A 22,763-nucleotide genomic window follows, 5' to 3' on the forward strand; every position below is an offset into this window, starting at 1 on the left:
AAGATTACTGTCTGCTGGAGCCTTGTATCTTAGCCTACCATGTGGTAGGCTTAGATACAGGGTCAAACAGACCGTTTCACATATGGGCCCCGTATCTAAGCTTACCATGTGGTTATGGTAAGCTGCTTAGATACAGGGCCTCAGCAGACAGTAATCTTATACAGTATAAGATTACGGTCTGCTGGGGCCCTGTATATAAGCCTACCGTGTGGTAGGCTTATACAGGGCCCATAAGACAGGATCACACATGGGCCATGTATTTAAGCCTACCATGTGATTGGCTTAAATACAGGGCTCAGCAGACAGCATCACACAAACTGTCTGTGATCCTTTCTCATGGGCACTCTAAGTCTGCTACATCGTAGTCTTAAGGGGGTTGTCCAGTCCCTACACGTTGAAGGCCTATCCTCAGGATAGGCCATTAATAGCTGATGGGTCAGGGTCCGACTCCCGGGACCCGCCAATCAGCTGTTTTGAAGGGGCCGCAACGCTCGTATTGGAGCTGCTTCCCCTTCACTTCCTTACTCGCTCACATGGTCAGTCGCTGACACAGATTCACAGTGTGAGCAAGTGACCGGAATGAAGGGCAGCAGCTCTCGTACGAGCGCTGCAGCCCCTTCAAAACAGCTGATTGGCGGGGGTCCCGGGAGTCGGACCCCGTCAATCAGCTTCAGCAGACAGGGATATTATTCTTACCCTGCTCTTCAGCCGCAGCGGAGCTCCTGACTCTATCCAGGATCAGGATGCTGTGTGCGGCGAACAGCGCTGTGACGTCAGAACCTCCGGTGCGCTCCGGAAGCAGGAAGGCAAGTACTGTAGTTACTATAGTAACAGGGGCCCACGGCCCCAGTTACTATAGTAACTTTTTAGTGATGTGGTGCGGGGGGCCGCGGGCCCCCCTGGCTTTGGGGCCTGTCGCAATTGCGACCGCTTTGACCCCTATAGCTACGCCACTGTCCCCCACACTCCTTGACCTTAATGCACTTCATGTCTGTCATACACAGATACTGGCTGGTGACCGGCTCATGCAGCTTTATGTGTACTACCCCAAATACAGTATATAAAAGATGGCTGGACCATTGTACTTAACAAGCACTTTGTTACATTTTGTTCCTCCCTCTAATTGCTCATAGATTGTAAACTCTTGTGAGCAGGGTCCTCACTCCTCTTGTTTGAATTGTAAATTAGTTTTGTCAATATGTAATGTCAGATATTGTCTGTACATGTTCTCTCTAATTTGTAAAGTGCTGCGAAATTTGTTGGTGCTATATAAATACAGACTATTATTATTATTATTATTATTATTATTATTACAATTGGTCACTCAATGAAAACCTCTTCTAGCAGAATAACACTATTGCTATTTCTTCAGCAAGGTTATTTACAACCCCTTTGTCTTCTGGTGTCTCTTATCTATATGTAGTATATTATGTCATTTAAAAGTGCTGTCAAGAGTGGCACCTAAGGGGAGGATAACAGGGTACAGTATTCCAAAATTACTGATGTGGATGACCTTCAGATTAAAATATGATCATAAAATATGACTGCCTAATAAAATGAATTGCACTATCCAGTGGCTTTTAGGTTTAGATGGCATTGTGGTCTTTTAGGGTTCTGGGAGGCAACTCTTTAAAACCACTGATCCTCTACTGATACCCTATGGAAATATGGATTTAAATGGAGTTACTTTATTTCAGGTACTGGAGGTATAATGAAGAAATGAGAGTTATGGACCCTGGTTACCCCAAATCAATAACTATTTGGAAAGGAATACCAGAATCCCCTGAAGGAGCTTTTGTTGACAAAGAGAACGGTATACATAACTATTATCCAGTTTATCTTGTATATATAGTGTGATCATTTGGACATTACTGTATGTACTTTTACTTATTGTTACATACCACAAGAACGACTAAACATAATAGGTTCACATTATCAAGAGCAGATCCATGTAAATCACCATTGGCCTTGGTAATATCCTGTAACTACTGTAACTTCTATTTATTGAATGCAGGACAGAGAACAAGTACAAAACATCAAAGCTTAGCACCTAGAGACACTTTGAGAGGCATAACAATTGCTTTGACTTTTCTCCAATCTGGTATACAGAACAAAATGGCAGCATTTGCAGAGCGTTATGTTTATTACGCTTCAGACCAGACACGTGAACACAGTTTTCATCTGAAGCAGTCAGAGGCAGATAACACACCATTTAAATCAAATCACTCACAGGTGACAACTTTTCTAATTGTAGTTGTTCTTTTTTCCCTTTCCCTCTCTATCTGGTCTACCCCTCAAAAATCTTTGGCTACACCATGGGGGGGGGGGGGGGTTAGTAGAAATAGTAAGGTATTTGATTGATGCGGAGGTCAACAGTGAAGTTTCTGTTTGGTATAAAAATGCATAACAGTCTGCCTTTGTACCATACCTATTCAAATAGGGTTCTTCTCAAAGCCACACAATCTGCAAAGGCACAGTAACTTAGTCCTGCCTCACACTCCAATTTATATACATGCAGGCTTAACCTGCTCTCCAATGCACCCCACCAGTAAAAAAAAGGGGAATCTTCACTGCCTGGAATGTTTGTCTGCCTGGCCTTGTCTAAGCCTGCAAAATAATTGTCTGCCAGTCAATAGAAAGAGAAAGTAAAAAATACAGGGAAATACTGTGCCAGTACTGCAGAGCGTGCACTGGCACAGCATGACAGACGTGAGGAGAAAGGAGGAGACTGTGGCAGATTAAGCTCCTGTTGCAGCATAGCTTCTGCCTCCGCAGGGGATGTCAGTTCACATCTTACCTGAGGGCAGTGAGAGCTGGACTTGTAAGTGTGGCCGACCGACGCAATGAGGGAGAAGGGCCAGGTCAGGACGCTTCTCCCTGGTTCTGTGATCCAGCAGTGATTTTATAATCCAGATGGCCAGCACTGGGATGAACCAACTGGTTCCCATCCCTGCAATTGAAGTGTAATATGATCTCCTTTTCGATATTTCTTAACCTAAAATAGAATGCATTCTAAGCTTTTTCTATCTTTTCAGGCTACACTTACTTCTATAAAGGCAAAGAATACTGGAAATTTCACAACCAGAGACTGAAAGTAGAACCTGGATACCCACGGTCAATTCTTAAAGATTACATGGGATGTGAGACTTCAGTTGACCGAGACAAAGATCGTACCAGTACTCAAGATGATGTAGACATTGTCATGAAGCTAGACAACACAGCCAGCACTGTGAAAGCCATAGCTATTGTAATCCCGTGTATTCTGGCCCTGTGCCTCCTTGTCTTGGTTTACACCGTGTTTCAATTCAAAAGGAAAGGAACACCCCGCCACATACTGTACTGTAAACGCTCTATGCAAGAGTGGGTGTGATGTAGAGATTCTTATTGTAGAAATTTGAGGTTACTTGAGATTCAACATCAGAGCTATTATGCTGTTCCCTAGCTAGACACTGGCATCTGTGAGCCAGGGTCATATGGCTGATCTTTAAAATCCAAGAGGTTTTGTGTCCTGCACTTGAGTGGGGATTCAATCATCTGGGGAGCTTCCATGAAATACAGTTTTTGCCGATCCTCCAGTTTTTGTTTTTCTTTGTCATTCAGTTTTATACCTTTCCTCTGCACTCTGGAGGCAAACTTTGTGTCCAGAAGTACCAACGAAGAGGTAGAATAAATCCTGAAATACCTTTTTTTTTAAATTACTCTTGTTTTGAATACTGCAGATATTCTTTGAAAAGTTTTATGCTGCAATTTGCAAGCATCAAATTAACAGAAGAATCACCCAAAATGAACCTTCGAGGGAGTGTGAAGACCCAAAACAGCTTTGTTTCCAAAGAGGATTGATTCTCTGTCTGCTATGGCTAGATGCCCATAACTAAACTTGTGGGAGAACAACGTGATGTGGGACCTTGAGACTGTTTGGACAGACTTTTTTTTTCCAACAAACAAGGGGCCAAATTATCTGCAATACAGTAACAGCCTTAATGATACATTCATTTTGTGTTTTATACAACTTTTTCTGAGCTTTGTCCAAAATGTTTTGAACACATTTTTAGTCATTAATATACTGAACAAAAACGTCTTTACTTTAATTTTCTTTTTTATTTTATTTTTGCATCATGATATTTGATCAACTGCCTAGGGCACTTATTAGGTCTGACAGGAACATTCATTTGGAACCTTGGCGGGAAGCAGATTGTCTCTGAAGTGGGTTGCTATGAGCTGCGGCAACATGGCAGTCCTGTTGTGAAGAAAATTGCAACAAGTATTATGACTCTGTAACCCTTTGAGGACTATTGTATGAATTCTCAGATTCCAATTGACTAGGCTTGCATGTCAGTTAAATAATATGAATGTGCAGAAGAATGAAATAAGAGTTAAATAAGAAGATACAGAATTCCGTATTTTGATAAAAGAATTTTAGAACAGATTCTAAATTTTATTTTATTGTAGTACAGAGATATAAAAAAAAAGGATATGTAAAGGGAGATGGTGTTTGTAATAACTAACGATGGTAGGAAAGACGAGGCTATGGAACAAAATATATTGTTGCATGGAAATCTGCATTGTCTTACATGGTTACACCTGGGCATAAGTACTATCAAAACTAGGGGGAAATCTGAATATTTCAGAAATCAAACTAATTTGTCCTCCAATTGCATGTTTACTATAGTTCTCAAAGGGTGAAAAAGTGGTAAAACCTCATCAGAGGCATACCAGAGTAGGAGGAGCACCAAAGCATTTTCTTCTTGTCAAACGTATTATATTCATCTTTCCATCTGATCTCCAGCGTTAAGTCCTTTTTAATTTTTTTGCGTTCCTAGAGGAGTCAGTGAGTGATTTTAAAACTGCTTTTTGCAGTATTATACTTTTACTAGCACTATGCTATAAACACTTAATACAAGATATATTGAATGCAGTTGCAGAGTGGTCAGCTGGCTTTATCTTAAAGTCACATATAGGGAACTGGATGTTCTATGGAACCAGTATGCCTTTACCCAACATTGAGTCCTGTTGACTGTCATGACTTAAACTTTTTTGTTTTTTAGAAAGCTTTTCTGTGTAAAACAGAGCAACGTTCTCGCTTTTTGTGTCCTCTGACCTTTAGCTAATGTTAAGCAAGAGAAACTTATACTTAAGATGTACGGCGAATGCAAGTTGTAAATGAATGACAGTTTATAAATTAGGTTTGTCTAGTATATTTATAACACATAGGGTGTGTGCATATACTCGCATTTCGATATCGCATATTTTTTTAAATTCAAGAATACTTGAATTTTGAAAGAATATTTGTGTATGACCAGGTGGAATAATTTGCACACAAATGTCTATGTGGGCATTTAGTATATAGCACATAGTATTACTGCCTCATCCCTGCAATGTTACTTACGGGAGATAGACATATGAAAACGGCAACCTTGCGGCTCTATTCCTTTTTATCATTCCAACTGTTGTATTTCATTGTGAAATTTATAGGCTAAGTACAATTATGGCAGACATACTTTATTTTGGGGATTCCGACAGACCCCATCACGGTCCCACAAAGTGTATTAACAATTACATCTCCATTGTCTTGCAGTGAATTAATTAAGCCTTAGCTTATTTTTATATTTTGGTTAAAAAATCCTTTAGCATTTACTCTTAAGGTTTGAAAAGTTATGTACTAAACCACAGTTCACTGAAAGGGGTTTTCCCACCAGAGACATTAGTGATATATTGACAGGATATTGATATCAATGCTATGGCTCTTTGGAATTTCTGGCCAAGCACTATTCCCAACCAGGTGCTGTGAAGTAAATTGTAACACAACCTAATTCTAATGAATGGACCTGTGTTGGTGTTCTACACAGCGCTGGGATGAAAGTGGAGTTGTGTCAGGGAAAAGCCAAAGAGCCATAAGGTTGATATTGATATGCTATTGATATGTCAGAAATGTCTGTGGTTGGAAAATCCCATTAAAATGCCCATGTATTTATAGTTGACTTTAAAAAGGAGTCCAATACATTTTATTTTTTTCATACAAAGATTACTTGCTGGTTTTAGGTTTGACTTTTTGTGGGAGCAGAGCAAGGTTACCATAGAATATATAATAGAAAAGTACTTGGTATAAAAAGTATCAGATTTGCACATTAAGTGATTTAAAACATTGCACCTCCTACTTTACTCAGATTATAACCTATTAAAAGTAGTACAATTTATGATAAAATATTTTGGAATATTGTCATAATAAACAGAGATGTATATAAAATAAAATAAATGGAGCTTATAAAAAACTGGGCTATACTACAGTAATATCATAAAGATAGTTGTTAAAGTTGTCCCTATATTGGGACTCCTATTGGCACAATTCCATTCCCCTCCCAAATAAAAAAAAAATTAAGTGGATTTTGAAAATCCAGGATGTTAAATTACATTCAAGTGCAATCTTCTGGCACTGCTTAAGGGGGTTATGTGGGGACCAAAAATTGTTAGCAGTGTAATCACTGCAGTTTGTGAGTACACTCGCTAATATACATTCCGATCCCTGTCGCGCTGATTCTGAGATTGTCATTGATTTTTATAGATCTGCCAGGGGACTGGAATTCTAGTTGCACACCCTTCTTTGATGACGATGCAACTCTTCGTCATGTGACCGACCCCGCTGTACTCCATGTACAAGCAGGAGCAGCGAGAATAGATTGCTATGGCAGTGTTTGAAACATAGAATGAGAAATGTCAGTGTTTGTGACCTGTAAAATGTCATTATATGTATATAGCATCACCTTCCTATATCAGATTATATTGACATTTCAGTTCTTAGACCCTAACTCCACGCAGAGTAACACCAATATCTTATTGCCCCATGTCATAATTATGTATGTACTTATGCAACTCCAGTTGCTTTAATAGTGCCAACATAATCTGCAGCACTGCATGTAGATTATCATCACTCACATCAGTCTATGTCCCCTGTGGGGCTAACAATCTAATTCCCCAATCTCAAACACAAATTACCCTATCAGTATGTTTTTGGAGTATGTGATGAAAACAGAGTACTTGGAAGAATAATAACGAGAATACATAGTTTGCAATCTTGGTGGTGGAGGAGAGAGGGCTGCACCCTAGCAGTAGCACTTGCTGTGAATGTATTACTTTGTGGTGGAGGGGCACTGAAATTAATATTTGCAATGAAGCCTAGCATTGTCTTTTGCCCTGGTGATTTTGCTTAACTAACTAACAATACAGTCCCAAGGAGAGACAATCACTGGTGGGTATTTTCTCTCTCAAGCCTTCCTATATCTATGTGAGTGCAAAATGGGGGAGTGGAGTAAGATTTTGGGGTTCTCTACATTCATACCTGAATTTTTAGTCTTTGAATGCAGTAGGGCTTGAAGAGCAGAAACCACAAATCCCATTGAATTAATTAATTTTAAATTTATACTATAACAAAAACTAATATTAACCTACATAAAGTAAAAACTATTAGCAAGCCAAGCAGAAAATCTGTATTTTACATTACATGAGAAGCAGAAACCTATAGAGATTTACGTCCCATAAGGGTCGATATGTAATATAGATACAGATAACAGAGTTACCTTGTACACATGGTGGACAAAGAAATAGAAAGTTTCACTGTGTTATTTATGTTCTAATTAAATGTCGCCAGATTAGATTTCCTTTATGAAATAAGTTTTATTTTATTTTCACTTAGGGTCCGGTAGTTTAAAATATTCTATTTTGATTTTAATGACAAACACAAAGTTCATTTGTGTGCAAGTGCGGAGTTGAATAACTGGTGCTAATGTATATCGAGACTGTGAGAAGTAACCGGGCAATGTCTGTAGTGTTTAGACTGACTATTTACGTGGGTTATTGGAAATCAGTGCATAAACAGTATGTTATTTGCATAAGTCATATTTTAATACCTAAAGTCAATGCACAGAAAATAAAGTAAAAATTTAAATTTATTTGAAATTAAAAAAAAAAAAGGCTTTGTGATGCCTCCTATTGCATCATCTAAGATACATGGCTCAATAACTCTTATTATTAATAATTTTATTTTAATGTATTGTATACCATAACACGGCAAGTTTTGTTTTTTAAGGAAAAACATGTTTACAAAGCTTTATCACTGTGACTGCATCGTTCTGAAAATCGGTAGCACAGTTTTTAGCAGCTTCAACTCACCAAACAGTGAGCAACAGATTGCAAGCCTCTGTGCTTTCCAACAAGTGTTCACCATGTCAGTCATAGTGGTAAAGGCTGTGCAGTGATTCATTTCTATTTATTACTATTTATTTTATGTTTCTCTTAAGGAGGGCTGTTTGGGGATAGGGCAGGTAACGCAGGTTGTCTGCTGTAAGTGTCTTAAGGGAAGGGATCATTGGCTTTTATACTATTGCATCTTCTGTAATTACCATTGTTTTATTGTGTTGTAATTAAAAGACAAATAAAGCTGCAAATAAATAGCAGACAATATGATTATCTTGTTATTACTATTGCTTTTCTATCTGGACATTTCTAATGTCTTGTGTATTAAAACTTTTACACTAAGTTATATTTTTAAAGTTTACCTTGAAAACTAGTAACTTAAGTTATTTGAAGTGATCCTCTATTTTACTTGATAAGGTTATAGAACTTTTTCTGTAGTATAGATTCCATTCCGGTGCTCCACCCCCCCCCCCCCCCCAAACATGTTAACAAAAATCCAGCTGTCTGTTGCCATCACTAGTGGGCCAATGCATCTTCAATTTTGGTAAAGGTCTTCATCTGTATATGTGTCAGGGAAAGCAGAAAGCATAGTACTAGGGAAAGAGAACTGTAATATTATCAAGTATGTTTTGGCGTTTTGGAGCTGCTAATTTCTAGCAGTAGGTATTGTTTTTTAACTCTTGTTTTTAACTCAGGAGTTCTGGTTTCAGTATGGTCACTTGGACTAACTGGAGCACTTTCATTGTGAATGGCTGCCCCATAGTCCTAAAAATATTGGAAACAAGCTCATACTATTTATATACAAAGAAAGGAGTCATAAACTATTGCCAATATTTCAAAGAGTAGAAAAAAATTCTAATTTTATTAAATAACAACACTTATTAAAATAGAGAATTCGAATAGATAACTGTATATGGGCTACATACAGAGCAGTAACACATAAAAGTAGCAACAAAATCTCATGTTGCATAGTTAGAACGGTTGAAAAAAGACACATGTCCATCAAGTTCAACCAATGGATGGGAAAGGGAAGGTAACATTTTCTACAAATAGGAGATAATACTTTTTTGTTCTAAGAAATTATCTAAGCCTTTTTTTTTTATAGCCATCTACTGTCCCTGCTGCGACCAGCTCCTGCAGTGACTATTCCATAGATTCCACAGTTCTCACAGTAAAGAAGACTTGTCGCCTCGGCAGAGTGAACCTTTTTTTCTCCAGACGGAGGGAGTACCCCCTTGTTTTTTGAGGGGGTTTTACATGGAACAGGATTTCACCATATTTTTTGTATGTGCCATTAATATATTTATATAAATTAATCATGTCTCCCCCTTAGTCATCTTTTTTTAATTTTTCAAGGCTAAATAGGTTTAATTCTTTTAATCTTCCCTCATAACTTAGATTCTCCATGCCCCTTATTAGCTTTGTTGCTCTTCTTTGTATTTTTTCCAACTCCAGGGCATCCTTTCTATGAACTGGAGCCCAGAACTGAACTGCATATTCTAGATGAGGCCTCACTAATGCTTTGTAAAGTGGTAATATTACATCCCTGTCCCGCGAGTCCATGCCTCTTTTAATACACAACAATATCTTGCTGGCCTTTGAAGCAGCTGATTGACATTGCATGCTGTTATTTAGTTTATGATCTGCAAGTACACACAGGTCCTTCTCAACAAGTAACTCCCCCAGTGTAGCTCCCCCTATAACATATGATGCATGCAGGTTGTTGGTACTCAGATGCATAACTTTACATTTATCTACATTAAACTTAAAGAGGCTCTGTCACCAGATTTTGCAACCCCTATCTGCTATTGCAGCAGATCGGCGCTGCAATGTAGATAAGAGTAACGTTTTTATTTTTTTTAAAACGAGCATTTTTGGCCAAGTTATGACCATTTTTGTATTTATGCAAATGAGGCTTGCTAAAGTCCAACTGGGCGTGTTTAAAGTAAAAGTCCAACTGGGCGTGTTTAAAGTAAAAGTCCAACTGGGCGTGTATTATGTGTGTTACATCTGGGCGTGTTTACTTCTTTTACTAGCTGGGCGTTCTGACGAGAAGTATCATCCACTTCTCTTCACAACGCCCAGCTTCTGGCAGTGCAGACACAGCGTGTTCTCGAGAGATCACGCTGTGTCGTCACTCACTTCCTGCCCCAGGTCCTGCATCGTGTCGGACGAGCGAGGACACATCGGCACCAGAGGCTACAGTTGATTCTGCAGCAGCATTGGCGTTTGCAGGTAAGTGGATGTAGCTACTTACCTGCAAACGCTGATGCTGCTGCAGAATCAACTGTAGCCTCTGGTGCCGATGTGGCCAACACGATGCAGGACCTGGGGCAGGAAGTGACGTTACAGCGTGATCTCTCGAGAACACGCTGTGTGTCTGCACTGCCAGAAGCTGGGTGTTAACGAACAGAAGTGGATGATGCTGATTCGTCAGCATCATACACTCCCATTCCTAACGCCCAGCTATTAAAAGAAGTAAAAACGCCCCGATGTACACACATAATACACGCTCAGTTGTACTTTTACTGTAAACATGCCCAGTTGTACTTTTGCAAGCCTCATTTGCATAAATACAAAAATGGTCATAACTTGGCCAAAAATGCTCGTTTTTTAAAAATAAAAACGTTACTGTAATCTACATTGCAGCGCCGATCTGCTGCAATAGCAGATAGGGGTTGCAAAATCTGGTGACAGAGCCTCTTTAATTTGCCAAGTGGATGCCCAAACACTCAGTTTGTTTAAATCCGCTTGCAATTCATGAACATCTTCCATAGACTGAACTATATTACATAGCTTGGTGTCATCTGCAAAAATAGAAATAGTGCTATTAATCCCATCCTCTATATCATTAATAAATAAGTTGAATAATAGTGGTCCCAGCACTGAACCCTGGGGTACACCACTTATAACCGGGGACCATTCAGAGTAGGAATCATTGACCACAACTCTCTGGATACGGTCCTTGAGCCAATTCTCAATCCAATTAAAAACGATATTTTCTAAACCTATAGTCCTTAATTTACCCATTAGACGTCTATAGGGGACAGTGTCAAATGCCTTTGCAAAGTCCAAAAACACTATATCCACATTGGCCCCTCTGTCTAGGCTTCTGCTCACCTCTTCATAAAAACAGATCAGGTTGGTTTGACAGCTTCTGTCCTTAGTAACACCGCACTGGCTGTCACTTATAATACTATTTATTGTCATATAATTCTGTATATAGTCCCTCAATAGCCCCTCAAACATTTTCCCCACAATGGATGTTAAGCTTACTGGTCTATAATTACTTGGGGAAGACCGTGGTAAGCATATGTATGCACTGTCATATGGAGGGAGTGACCCCTCACACTTCAAAAAAAAAGATAGTCTCACAGAAATAGATGTATAAATAGATGTGAATCAATTGACTTACCCTTACTAATCGTGTGTCCTGCATGCCCAGAAAAATGCCCCAATACTATGTGCATAGTACCTACTATAAAACTGTCTCTAGTGTGTAACTTGGCAACTTTAATAGGTCTTTCCCATCATTTTGCATATCACTGAGAAATATGCTTCATGATATGATATGGAGCCACGATTCAAAGGGCTCATTCAGACAGCGTGTTCCTCGTCCGTGTGCTGTGCGCAAAAATAACTGACAGCACACTGACCCATTAATTTTAATGGGGCTATTCAGACATGCGTGAGTTTTCACGCTGCGAACATCTGTTGCGTGAAACACATTGCATGTCCTATATTGGTGTGTTTACCCATTGAAGTCTATGGGTGCGTGAAAACCACGGACAGCATACGGACGACATTGTGTGCTGTCCGTGTTTCACACATCAGTTACAAAGAATTGCAGAGAAATATTTTTTTTTTTTTAAAAAGTGCTTGCATGGAAGTGAAAAACGCATGCCACACGCAAAGCACACTGATGGCACATGGACATGAAATGGAAAAACGCTTCATTGTTTTTTATGTGTGCAAATTGGACACGCTTGTCTGAATGTAGCCCTACTGTCAGAGGGTGTGTTGACGCAACAATTGAGCCAAAATATATTAGACTGAAATTTGTATTGGATATGTCAACCAATACCCACCCTTCAGTGATTTATCCAGTTTCTATAGGATAGTTTCACTATAGGTCCCCAATATATGTTTTTTCATACTTTACTCTCTACAACTAGCAGTAACTACCTCCTATTACCAGATTGGACCTGGCTGCAGCTAATCACCTTTATTACTCTCTGCCCACAACAGAGTTGTGCCTGGGATTTGCCCCCCACAAGGTGAGCATTCTACTTGCTCCCCTTCATTTGTGTTTTATTATTATCTTTTATTTGCACCATGTGGCACCGTGTATTTCTGTTTTTCTCTCCTCCATAGATGCTAGTAGTCAGGCTACCCCCTCCCTTAAACTAAACAAAACCCTTCTTCAAGACTAAGGGTATGTTCACACGGCAGCGTCCGTAACGGCCGAAATTACGGGGCTGTTTCCAGGAGAAAACAGCCCCGTCGTTTCAGCCGTAACGGCATGTTGAGGCGCTTGAACGCCGCGTCCATTATGGACGTAACTGGAGCTGGTTTTCCATGGAGTCCATGGAAAACGGCTCCATTTATGTCTGAAGAAGTGACATGACACTTCTTTGGCGCGGGCGTCTATTTACGCGCCGTCTTTTGACAGCGACACGTAAATATACGCCTCGTGTGAACAGACAAACGTCAGCCCATTGCTTTCAATGGGCAGATGTTTGTCAACGCTTTCAAGCCGTAATTTCGGACGTAATTCGGGGGTTAAAACGCCCGAATTACGTCCGTAAATAGGCCGTGTGAACATACCCTAAGAGTCAAACTGACCCACCCCCTCATAATAAACAATGTCATTCTCCAGAGGCTTCCCAAGGATGATCGGCTCCTTATCATACAAAATTAGGTAAATATTCATCTGTATTCTCCAGAGCAAGAGAGAGACTAAATAAAAAAAACAAAAACATTTAACTCAAGAACAAACAACATAGAATTGTTTCAGACAATGCTCACAGATATATTCGCTTTAAAGCAGCCATGACTTATTAATCTCGAAATGGCTCCTTCAGGCCACAAGATGGATTCCAATGATCCAAAATGAATGCCAACCATACAAGATGGAGTCCACACAAAATGTCATCCTTTAACCCCTTAATGACCAGCCTATTTTGGACCTTAATGACCAAGCTATTTTTTACGTTTTTCAATCGTCGCATTCCAAGAGCTATAACCTTTTTATTTTTGCGTCGACATAGCTGTATAAGGTCTTGTTTTTTGCGGGACAAGTTGTATTTTTTAATAGCACCATTTTTAGGTACATATTATTTATTGATTAGCTTTTATTAACTTTTTTTGGGGGGGGAATAGAAAAAAATCAGAAATTTCGCCCCTCTTTTTTGCGTCCTAAACCTACGCTGTTTACCGTGTGGTATAAATAACACAATAACTTTATTCAGCGGGTTGTTACGATTGCAACGATACCAAATTTGTATAGTTTTTGTATGTTTTACTACTTTTACACAGTAAAAACGCTTTTTTTTCAAAATTATTTGTTTTTGTATCTCCATATTTGAAGAGCCGTAACGTTTTTATTTTTTCGCCGATGCGGTTGTATGAGGGCTTTTTTTTTGCGGGAAGACTTGTAGTTTTTATTGGTACCATTTTGGAGTAGATGTGAATTTTTGATCACTTTTTATCACATTTTTTTAAAGTCAGTATTCACAGAAAACAGCAATTTTTCCATAGTTTTTTATTACATTTTTTACGCCGTTCACCGTGCGGGTTAAATAATGTAATAGATTTATAGTCGGGGTCGTTACGGACGCAGCGATACCAAATATGTGTAACTTTTTAACTTTATTTTGTTTTTTTTAATAGTAAAGCATTTTGTAAGGGGAAAAGTGGGGGTTTTTCATTTTTTTCACATTTTTTTTTAAATTAACTTTATTAAACTTTTTTTTCACTTTTTTACTAGTCCCTCTAGGGGACTATAATATGCGATTCTGCGATCGCATTTATAATACACTGCAATACTTTTGTATTGCAGTGTATTACTGCCTGGCCGTTTAACACGGACAAGCATCTGCTAGGTCATGCCTGCGGCATGATCTAGCAGGCATTCACTCCAGGCAGACCTGGGGGCCTTTATTAGACCCCCGGCTGCCATTAGAGACACAGACACTCGGCGATCGTATCACCGGGTGTCGGTGGGGGAGAGAGGGAGCTCCCTCCCTCTCTCCAAAACCACTCAGATGCGGTTAAACGTGTGAGATCGATACTTATATCGATCTCACACGGCAGAGCAGGGACGCTCCCAGCCCTCAGCTGCCTCTAGCAGCTGAGAGCAGGCAGATTTGACATCTCCCTGCTCTGTAAACTTATTCCGATGCCGCGACGTAAAAAGTCTATGGCATCGGAATAAGGCCCGTTAGTGACCGACGTAGAAACACGATGGGCCGGTCACTAACGGGTTAAAAATATTTTTTACATAATTACTTTTCGATCCCTTATTTTTCTTTACAGTATTGAAAATTGTGGCTAGCTATGCTTCCAAAAAAACAACATAAAACCACAAAAAGTATACATTATGGTATAAATGTTCTTTATATAATGGAAGCTAATGTCATATGTATCTACACACACACACACACACACACACACACACACACACACACACAGACACACATATATATACACAGTGCATTCGGAAAACCTTCAGACCCTTTTACTTTTTTCGCATTTTGTTATGATGAGGCACTGTGGTAAAATAAAAAAAGATCACGTTTTCCCCATTATTCTGCACTCAATACCCCATAAAGTGAAAACAGGATTTATTTATTTGCAAATTTATAAAAAAATTAAAAACCCAAATTTCTCATGGACGTAAGTATTCAGACCCTTTGTTATGACACTAGAAATTTAGGTCTGGGGGGCCTCCCATTTGAAATGTTTCTACACCTTGATCCGAGTTCACCTGTGGAAAATTTATTTGATAGGATCTGATTTGGAGAGACACACACCTGTTTATATATGGTGTTACAGCTGACAATGCATATCAGAGCAAGAACCAAGCCACGAGGAGGAAAGAACTGCCTGTAGAGCTCAGAGACAGGATTGTGTGGAAGCACAGATCTGGAGAAGGGTACAAATAAAATTCTGCTGCACTGAAAAGTCCCAAGAGAACAGTGACCTCTATAATTCTTAAATTGAAGAAGTTTGGAACAACCAGGACCCTTCCTAGAGCTGGTCGCCCCACCAATCAAGAAGGGAGAAGAGCCTTGGTAAGAGATGTGACCAAAAACCCAATGGTCACCCTGGCTGATCTCCAAAGATCCTGTGTGCTGATGGGACAAGATTCTAGAAGGTCAACCATCACTGCAGCACTCCACCAATCTGGGCTTTCTGGCAGAGTGGCCAGAAAGAAGCCTCTCCTCAGTAAAAGGCACATGAAAGCCCACCAGGAGTTTGCAAAAAAAACACCTAAAGGACTCTGACTGTGAGAAACAAGATTCTGTGGTCTGATGAAACCAGGATTGAACTTTCTGGCCTCAATTCCAAGCATCATGTATGGAGGAAACCAGACTCATCCCTTGCACAATTCTACCCCTACAGTGAAGAATGGTCATGGCAGCATAATTCTGTGTGGGTGTTTTTCAGTGGCTGGAACAGGGAGACTGGCCAGGTTTGAGGGAAAGATAAATGGAGCAAAGTACAGAGATATGAAAATGGCTGTCCACCAAACGCTCCCCATCCAACATGACAGTGCTTGAGAGGATCTACAAAGAGGAATGGCAGAAAACCCCCAAATCCAAGTGTGCAAACATAGTGGCATCATACCCAAGAAGACTGGAGGCTGTTATCGCTGCCAAAGGTGCTTCAACTAAGTGCTGAGTAAAGGGTCTGAATACTCATGTCAATGCAAGTTTTTAGGTTTTCCTTTTCAATAAATTAGTAAAGATTAATAACATTCTGTTTTCACTTTGCCATTATGGGTTCAGACTGAAGGGGGAAAAACTTGGATTTGTTTTTATTCTAGCACAAGGCCTCAACATAACAAAATGTGAAAAAATTGAAGTGGTCTGAAGACTTTCCGAATGCATTGTAATATATATATATATATATATATATATATATATATATATATATATAGGATCCAAAAATCAGGCAGCACTCCAAGGTATAAGTAAAGTAGAAAAAGGTGCTTTATTGGTCCATATACACATGACGTTTCAGCTCAACACAGGAGCCGTTCTCAAGTGAACAGATTCATGTCATAACCACACATTTATAGGAGAACCAATATTATAAAAAGTAGTGCCAATAAAATGCAACAACACATATAAGGTTGCCAAAAGGTACATAGTGAATTCATATATGCAACATTAAATGAGTGAGGAATGTGTTATAAAGATACTATCACAACAGGACTGTAATACATAATATAATACATTACAGAAAGTTATATAGTCTAACAATCTTTTAATTGTATATAATTAGATAGGATCGTGCACATGTGTAGATATCACTACACTTGAGGGACTCACCGAGAGTAAGGATCCGGCTCCAACGTAAACACAAAACATGTGCTGTAATCACCATTGTAGAGCTGTCAGAAGCATTAGTATTCGTGCTGCGCATGTCACACATGCGCAGTCACGAAGGGAACGCCAATCAGCCATACCCGAAGAGGGCAAATACCAATCATAGACATGCGAAGAAAATCCACAATGAGAAATGGAATTTTACGAGTGAAGGGGAAAAACCTTTATCACTCCTATTTGATACAGAAAGACAATATGTACTAGAATGCCAAATATGTATGTGCATAAATAAAGAGACCTCAGTCTACTACGTAGAGGATTAAATACAGAACCCTAAATCACAGGTATTCTGAAAAGATAAATCAACTCCTCATAGTGTATACATTATATATATATATATATATATATATATATATATATATATATACACATATAGCGCAAAAATTGCACATATTGCATAGTTGTACATGTCTAACTCAAACCACATGTCAAATATTGGCGCGTCTCAATGCATTTGAAAATACTAATTATAGTTGTCAAGATTTTCAACAGAAATTACAATAAGCATATTTCTTTAGTATAAATGAGCCAGTCCCAGTATCGGTGAGTCGATCAATGCCGCGATGTGATATGAAAATACGTGATCTGTGAATAAAGAGAAGTGTATTAAAAACATGTAATAAAATTTTGAAAAGGACATGAAATGGTAAACAATCCTGATACCAAGGAAGATGTAGACAGAATATCTAATGTAAGAGGTGTGACAGTATGCAAAATTTACCCAATCTGTAAATCTACTGCAACTCGCGGCGTTTCAACAATCTAACTCTATTGCCACCCCTGCGTAGTGGGGGTACATGATCTACTATCCAAAATTTCAAGTCTCTTTCACCGTGTTTAACCCCTTCCCGACATTTGACGTACATGTACGTCATGGAAAGCATTGACTTCCCGCAAAATGCCGTACATGTACGTCAAACGTTTGGCACCGGCTCAGAAGCTGAGTCGGTGCCATCATCGTCGGATCTCAGCTGTATCTTACAGCTGACATCCGACTGTAACGGCGGGGACCGAAATTAGCTTCGATCCCCGCCATTAACCCCTTAAGTGCAGCGCTCAAACGCGATCGCTGCACTTAAGGTGTTTGCAGCTCATCGGAGCCCCAGCAATGAAATTGCCGGGGTTCCGGTGGCTGCAATGGCAACCGGAGGCCTAATACTGGCCTCCCGGTCTGCCTAGCACCGAAGCCGGTCAAGATCCGCCCGGCGGCGGAGCCTGATCGGCTTCCGTAGCTGCCGGCAAGATGGCGCCGGGTCAGGAGCTGATCCGGCGTCATCAGCGGTGGAGGTCAGCTGTACTGTACAGCTGACATCAACCTGTAACGGCAGGAACCGGAGCTAGCTCCGATCCCTGCCAATAACCCCTTCGATGCAGCAATCGAAAGCGATTGCTGCATCGTAGCGGTTACTAGCAGATCGCCAGCCCTGACAGGCAATCGGGACTGGCGACTGCTGTTATGGCAACAGGAGACACAATGGTCTCCTGCTCTGCCATTACGGAAGCCGATTTAGGCCCCGCCGGGAGGCGAAGCCTAAACGGCTTGCTGTCAGTGAATGACTGACAGATCTAATACATTGCACTACATAGGTAGTGCAATGTATTAGAAAAAAAAAAATCTGACCGTTGGACCTTCAAGTCCCCTAGTGGGACTTGAGAAAAAGTGTAAAAAAAGTATAAAAAAGTGTAAAAAAAAAGTGCAAAAAATAAAAGTTTGAAAACAATAAAAGTTTCAAGTAATCAAATAAAACACAATCCCCCTTTTACTCTTATCAAGTCCTTTATTATTGAAAAATAATAATAAACCATATGTATTTGGTATCGCCACGACCGTAACGACCGGAGGTATCAAAATATTATATTATTTATTGCACGCGGTGAACAGCGTAAAAAAAACCCGTAAAAAACGTTACCAGAGTTTCTGTTTTTTGGTCACTTTGCCCTACAAATATTACAATAAAAAGTGATCAAAAAGTCGCACGTATCCAAAAATGGTACCTATAAAAACTATAGCTCGTCCCGCAAAAACAAGCCCTCATACACGTCCGTCGACAAAAAAATTAAAACGTTATGGTTCTCACAACTTGGCGACAGAAAAAATACATTCTTTTTACAAAAGTAATTTTATTGTGCAAAAAGTTTTAAAACATAAAAAAGTGCTATAAATGAGGTATCGCCGGAATCGTACTGACCCGCAGAATAAAGTTAACATGTAGTTTATAATGCGTGGTGAACGCTGTATAAAAAAACGAAAAAAGCTGTGCGTTTTTTTGTTTACCTGGCATCCCAAAAAATAGGATAAAAGGTGATCAAAAAGTCGCATGTACCCCAAAATGGTACCAATAATAACTACAGCTCGTCCCGCAACAAACCAGCCCTCATACCGCTACGTCTATGAAAAATAAAATTAGTTATGGCTCCAATAAGTCAGGAAATAAAAAAATATGCAGTTGTGCCCGAGGGGAACATTTCTTCAGTTTCAAGAGGCGATTTATCAAGGACCTAAAATTAGGGAACCAGGAAGGGGAGGGCCCAAACATATCCACTGGAAGCGACGGTGCCCGTATTATACCAGGATAATACTTTCCCAGCAAAATTCCCCCAAACTACAAAGGCGCGGAGTGTGGACCAAAAGGGGGATAAGAAATGACACCATTTATCAGTGCGACACCGGCCTGTGCGGAAAGGATTGCTTCACAGCGTAACACACATCTATGGATTATTTTTATTTTTTTATACCACCTGACTATGCCCCTTATATACTCCGCCCCGCTTACATGTACCCCCACATTATAAAACACCAGCAATACTCAAACAAATATAGTGCCAAGCAAAATCCGCTCTCCAAAAGCCAAATGGTGCTCCCTCGGCCCTGAACCCTGCAGCGTCCCCAAACAGCAGTTTCCTTCAACATATATGGCATCGTCATACCCGGGAGAACCCTTTTAACAATTTTTGGGGTGTGTGTCTCCAGCGTCATAAGCTGGGCATGACATATTTGCCACTGAATGGCATATCTAGGGAAAAATATACATTTTTAATTTGCACCATCCACAGCGCATTCATTTATGGAAAAGACCTGTGGGGTGAAAATGCTCACTACACCCCTTAATAAATGCCTTGAGGGGTGCAGTTCCATAGTGGGGGTCACTTATCAGGGGTTTATTTTTATTATTTCACATCTGAGCGTCTGCAGTTGTGAACCAATACTTTGTAAATCGCCAAATTAGGCCTCCACTCCGCATGGTACTCTTCACTTCTGAGCCCTGTCATATGTCCAGACAAAAGATTAGTGCCCCATGTAGGGTGTTTCTAAAACCGGGAAACACCGCATAATAATTAGAGAGCTGTTTTGTTATGGTGGCACAAGCCGGGCACCACATATTGGCATATCTATGGAAAAAAATCCCATTTTCACTCTGCAACATTGAGCGCACACTAATTTCTACAAAACACCTGCAGGGTTAAAATGCTTACTACACCCCTTGGTAAATGCATTGAGGGGTGTAGTTTCCAAAATGGGGTCACTTCTGGGGGGTTTCCACTGTTTTGGGCCCACAGGTGCCCAGAAACCAATCCAGCAACATCTGGACTCCAAATGGCGGTCCTTCCCATCTGAGCCCTGCGGTTTGCCCAAACAGCAGTTTATGACCACATATGGGGTATTGCCGTACTTGGGAGAAATAGCTTTACAAATGTTGGGTTCTTTTTTTCCTTTATTTGTTGAGAAAATGAAAAAATTTGCGCTAAAGCTACGTCTTATTGAAGAAAAAGGACTGTTTTTATTTTCACTGCCTAATTCTAATAAATTCTATGAAACATCTGTGGGGTCAAAATGCTCACTACACCCCTAGATGCATTCCTCAAGAGGTGTAGTTTCCTAAATGGAGTCCCTTTTTGGGCGTTTTCATTGTTTTGTCCCCTCAGGGGCTTTGCAAATGTGACCTGGCCTCCGCAAATCATTCCTGCTAAATGTGATCTCAAAAAGCCAAATAGTGCTCTTTCCCTTCTAAGCCCTGCCGTGTGTCTAAACAGCCGTTTATTACCACATGTGGGGTATTGTTTTACTCGGGAGAAATTGCTTTACAAATTTTGTGGTGCTTTTTCTCCTTCAGTCCTTCTGGAAATGAGAAAAAATTAGCTAAACCTACATTTTCTTTGAAAAAATGTAGATTATTATTTTCAGGGCCTACTTCCAATAACTTCTGCAAAAAAACTGTGGTGTCAAATCGCTCACTATACCCCTAGATAATTTCCTCAATGGGTGTAGTTTCCAAAATGGGGTCACTTGTTTGGGGTTTCCACTGTTTTGTCCCCTCAGGGGCTTTGTAAATGCGACATGGCCTCCGAAAACCATTCCTGCTAAATGTGAACTCCAAAAGCCAAATAGCGCTCTTTCCCTTCTCAGCCTCGCCGTGTGTCCAAACAGCCGTTTATTACCACATGTGGGGTATTGTTTTACTCGGGAGAAATTGCTTTACAAATTTTATGGTGCTTTTTCTCCTTTAGTCCTTGTGAAAATGAAGAAAAATTAGCTAAACCTTCATTTTATTTGAAAAAATGTAGATTTTCATTTTCACAGCCTACTTGCAAAAATTTCTGCAAAAAACCTGTGGGGTCAAAATGCTCACTATACCCCTAGATAATTTCCTCAAGGGGTATAGTTTCCAAAATGGGGTCACTTGTTTGGGGTTTCCACTGTTTTGTCACCTCAGGGGCTTTGTAAATGTGACATGGCCTCCGCAAACCATTCCTGCTAAATGTGAACTCCAAAAGCCAAATAGCGCTCTTTCCCTTCTCAGCCACGCCGTGTCTCCAAACAACCGTTTATTACCACATGTGAGGTATTGTTTTACTCGGGAGAAATTGCTTTACAAATTTTGCGGTGCTTTTTCTCCTTTAGTCCTTGTGGAAATGAGAAAAAAAATCGCTAAACCTACATTTTCTTTGAAGAAATGTTGATTTTAATTTTCACGGCCTACTTCCAATAATTTCTGTAAAAAACCTGTGCGGTCAAAATGCTCACTACACCCCTAGATAATTTCATTAAGGTGTCTAGTTTCCCAGATGGGGTCACTTTTGGTTGATTTTGACTGTTTTGGCACCGCAAGAGCCCTTCAAACCTGACATGGTGCCTAAAATATATTCTAACAAAAATAAGGCCCCAAAATCCACTAGGTGCTCCTTTGCTTGTGAGGCCGGTGCTTCAGACCAGTAGCACGCTACGGCCACATGTGGGATATTTCCTAAAACTGCAGAAACTGGGCAACAAATATTGAGTTGCATTTCTCTGGTAAAACCTTCTGTTTTATAAAAAAAATTGTATTAAAAATGTATTTCTGCAGAAAAATATGAAATTTGTAAATTTCACCTCTACTTTGCTTTAATTCCTGTGAAATGTGTAAAGGGTTAAGACATTTTCTAAATGCTGTTTTGAATACTTTGAGGGGTGAAGTTTTTAAAATGGGGTGACTTTTTTGGGGTTTCTAATATATAAGGCCCTCAAAACCACTTCACAACTGAACTGGCCTCTGTAAAAATAGCCTTTTGAAATTTTCTTGAAAATGTGAGAAATTGCTGCTAAAGTTCTAAGCCTTGTGAGGTCATAGAAAAATAAAAGGATGTTCAAAAAACGATGCCAATCTAAAGTAGACATATGGGTGATGTTAATTAGCAACAATTTTGTGTGGTATAACTGCCTGTCTTACAAGCAGATACATTTAAATTGAGAAAAATGCTAATTTTTGCAATTTTTCGCTAATTTTTGGTGTTTTTCACAATTAAATACTGAACATATCGAGCAAATTTTGCCAGTAACATAAAGTCCAATGTGTCACGAGAAAACAATCTCAGAATCGCTTGGATAGGTGAAAGCATTCCGGAGTTATTACCACATAAAGTGACACATGTCAGATTTGAAAAATGAGGCTCTGTCAGGAAGGTCAAAAGTGGCTAAAGAGGGAA

At 39.8% G+C, this 22,763-nt stretch overlaps 1 protein-coding gene across 2 annotated transcripts in view; it reads left to right on the top strand.

The window, feature by feature from the left end:
• MMP16 (matrix metallopeptidase 16) overlaps nucleotides 1–8,454 on the top strand; it is a 195,625-nt gene extending 187,171 nt beyond the window's left edge. For both annotated transcript variants that reach the window (XM_075826025.1, XM_075826026.1), the window contains 2 exons: nucleotides 1,698–1,813; nucleotides 3,036–8,454. In XM_075826025.1, the coding sequence (XP_075682140.1) occupies nucleotides 1,698–1,813; nucleotides 3,036–3,370 (451 nt within the window). In that variant the 3' untranslated portion in view covers nucleotides 3,371–8,454. The remainder of the gene's footprint in view (nucleotides 1–1,697; nucleotides 1,814–3,035) is intronic.
• Nucleotides 8,455–22,763: the final 14,309 nt, after the last annotated feature.

This window comes from Rhinoderma darwinii, chromosome 5, assembly GCF_050947455.1.
Source record: "Rhinoderma darwinii isolate aRhiDar2 chromosome 5, aRhiDar2.hap1, whole genome shotgun sequence".
Lineage (NCBI taxonomy): Eukaryota > Metazoa > Chordata > Amphibia > Anura > Rhinodermatidae > Rhinoderma > Rhinoderma darwinii.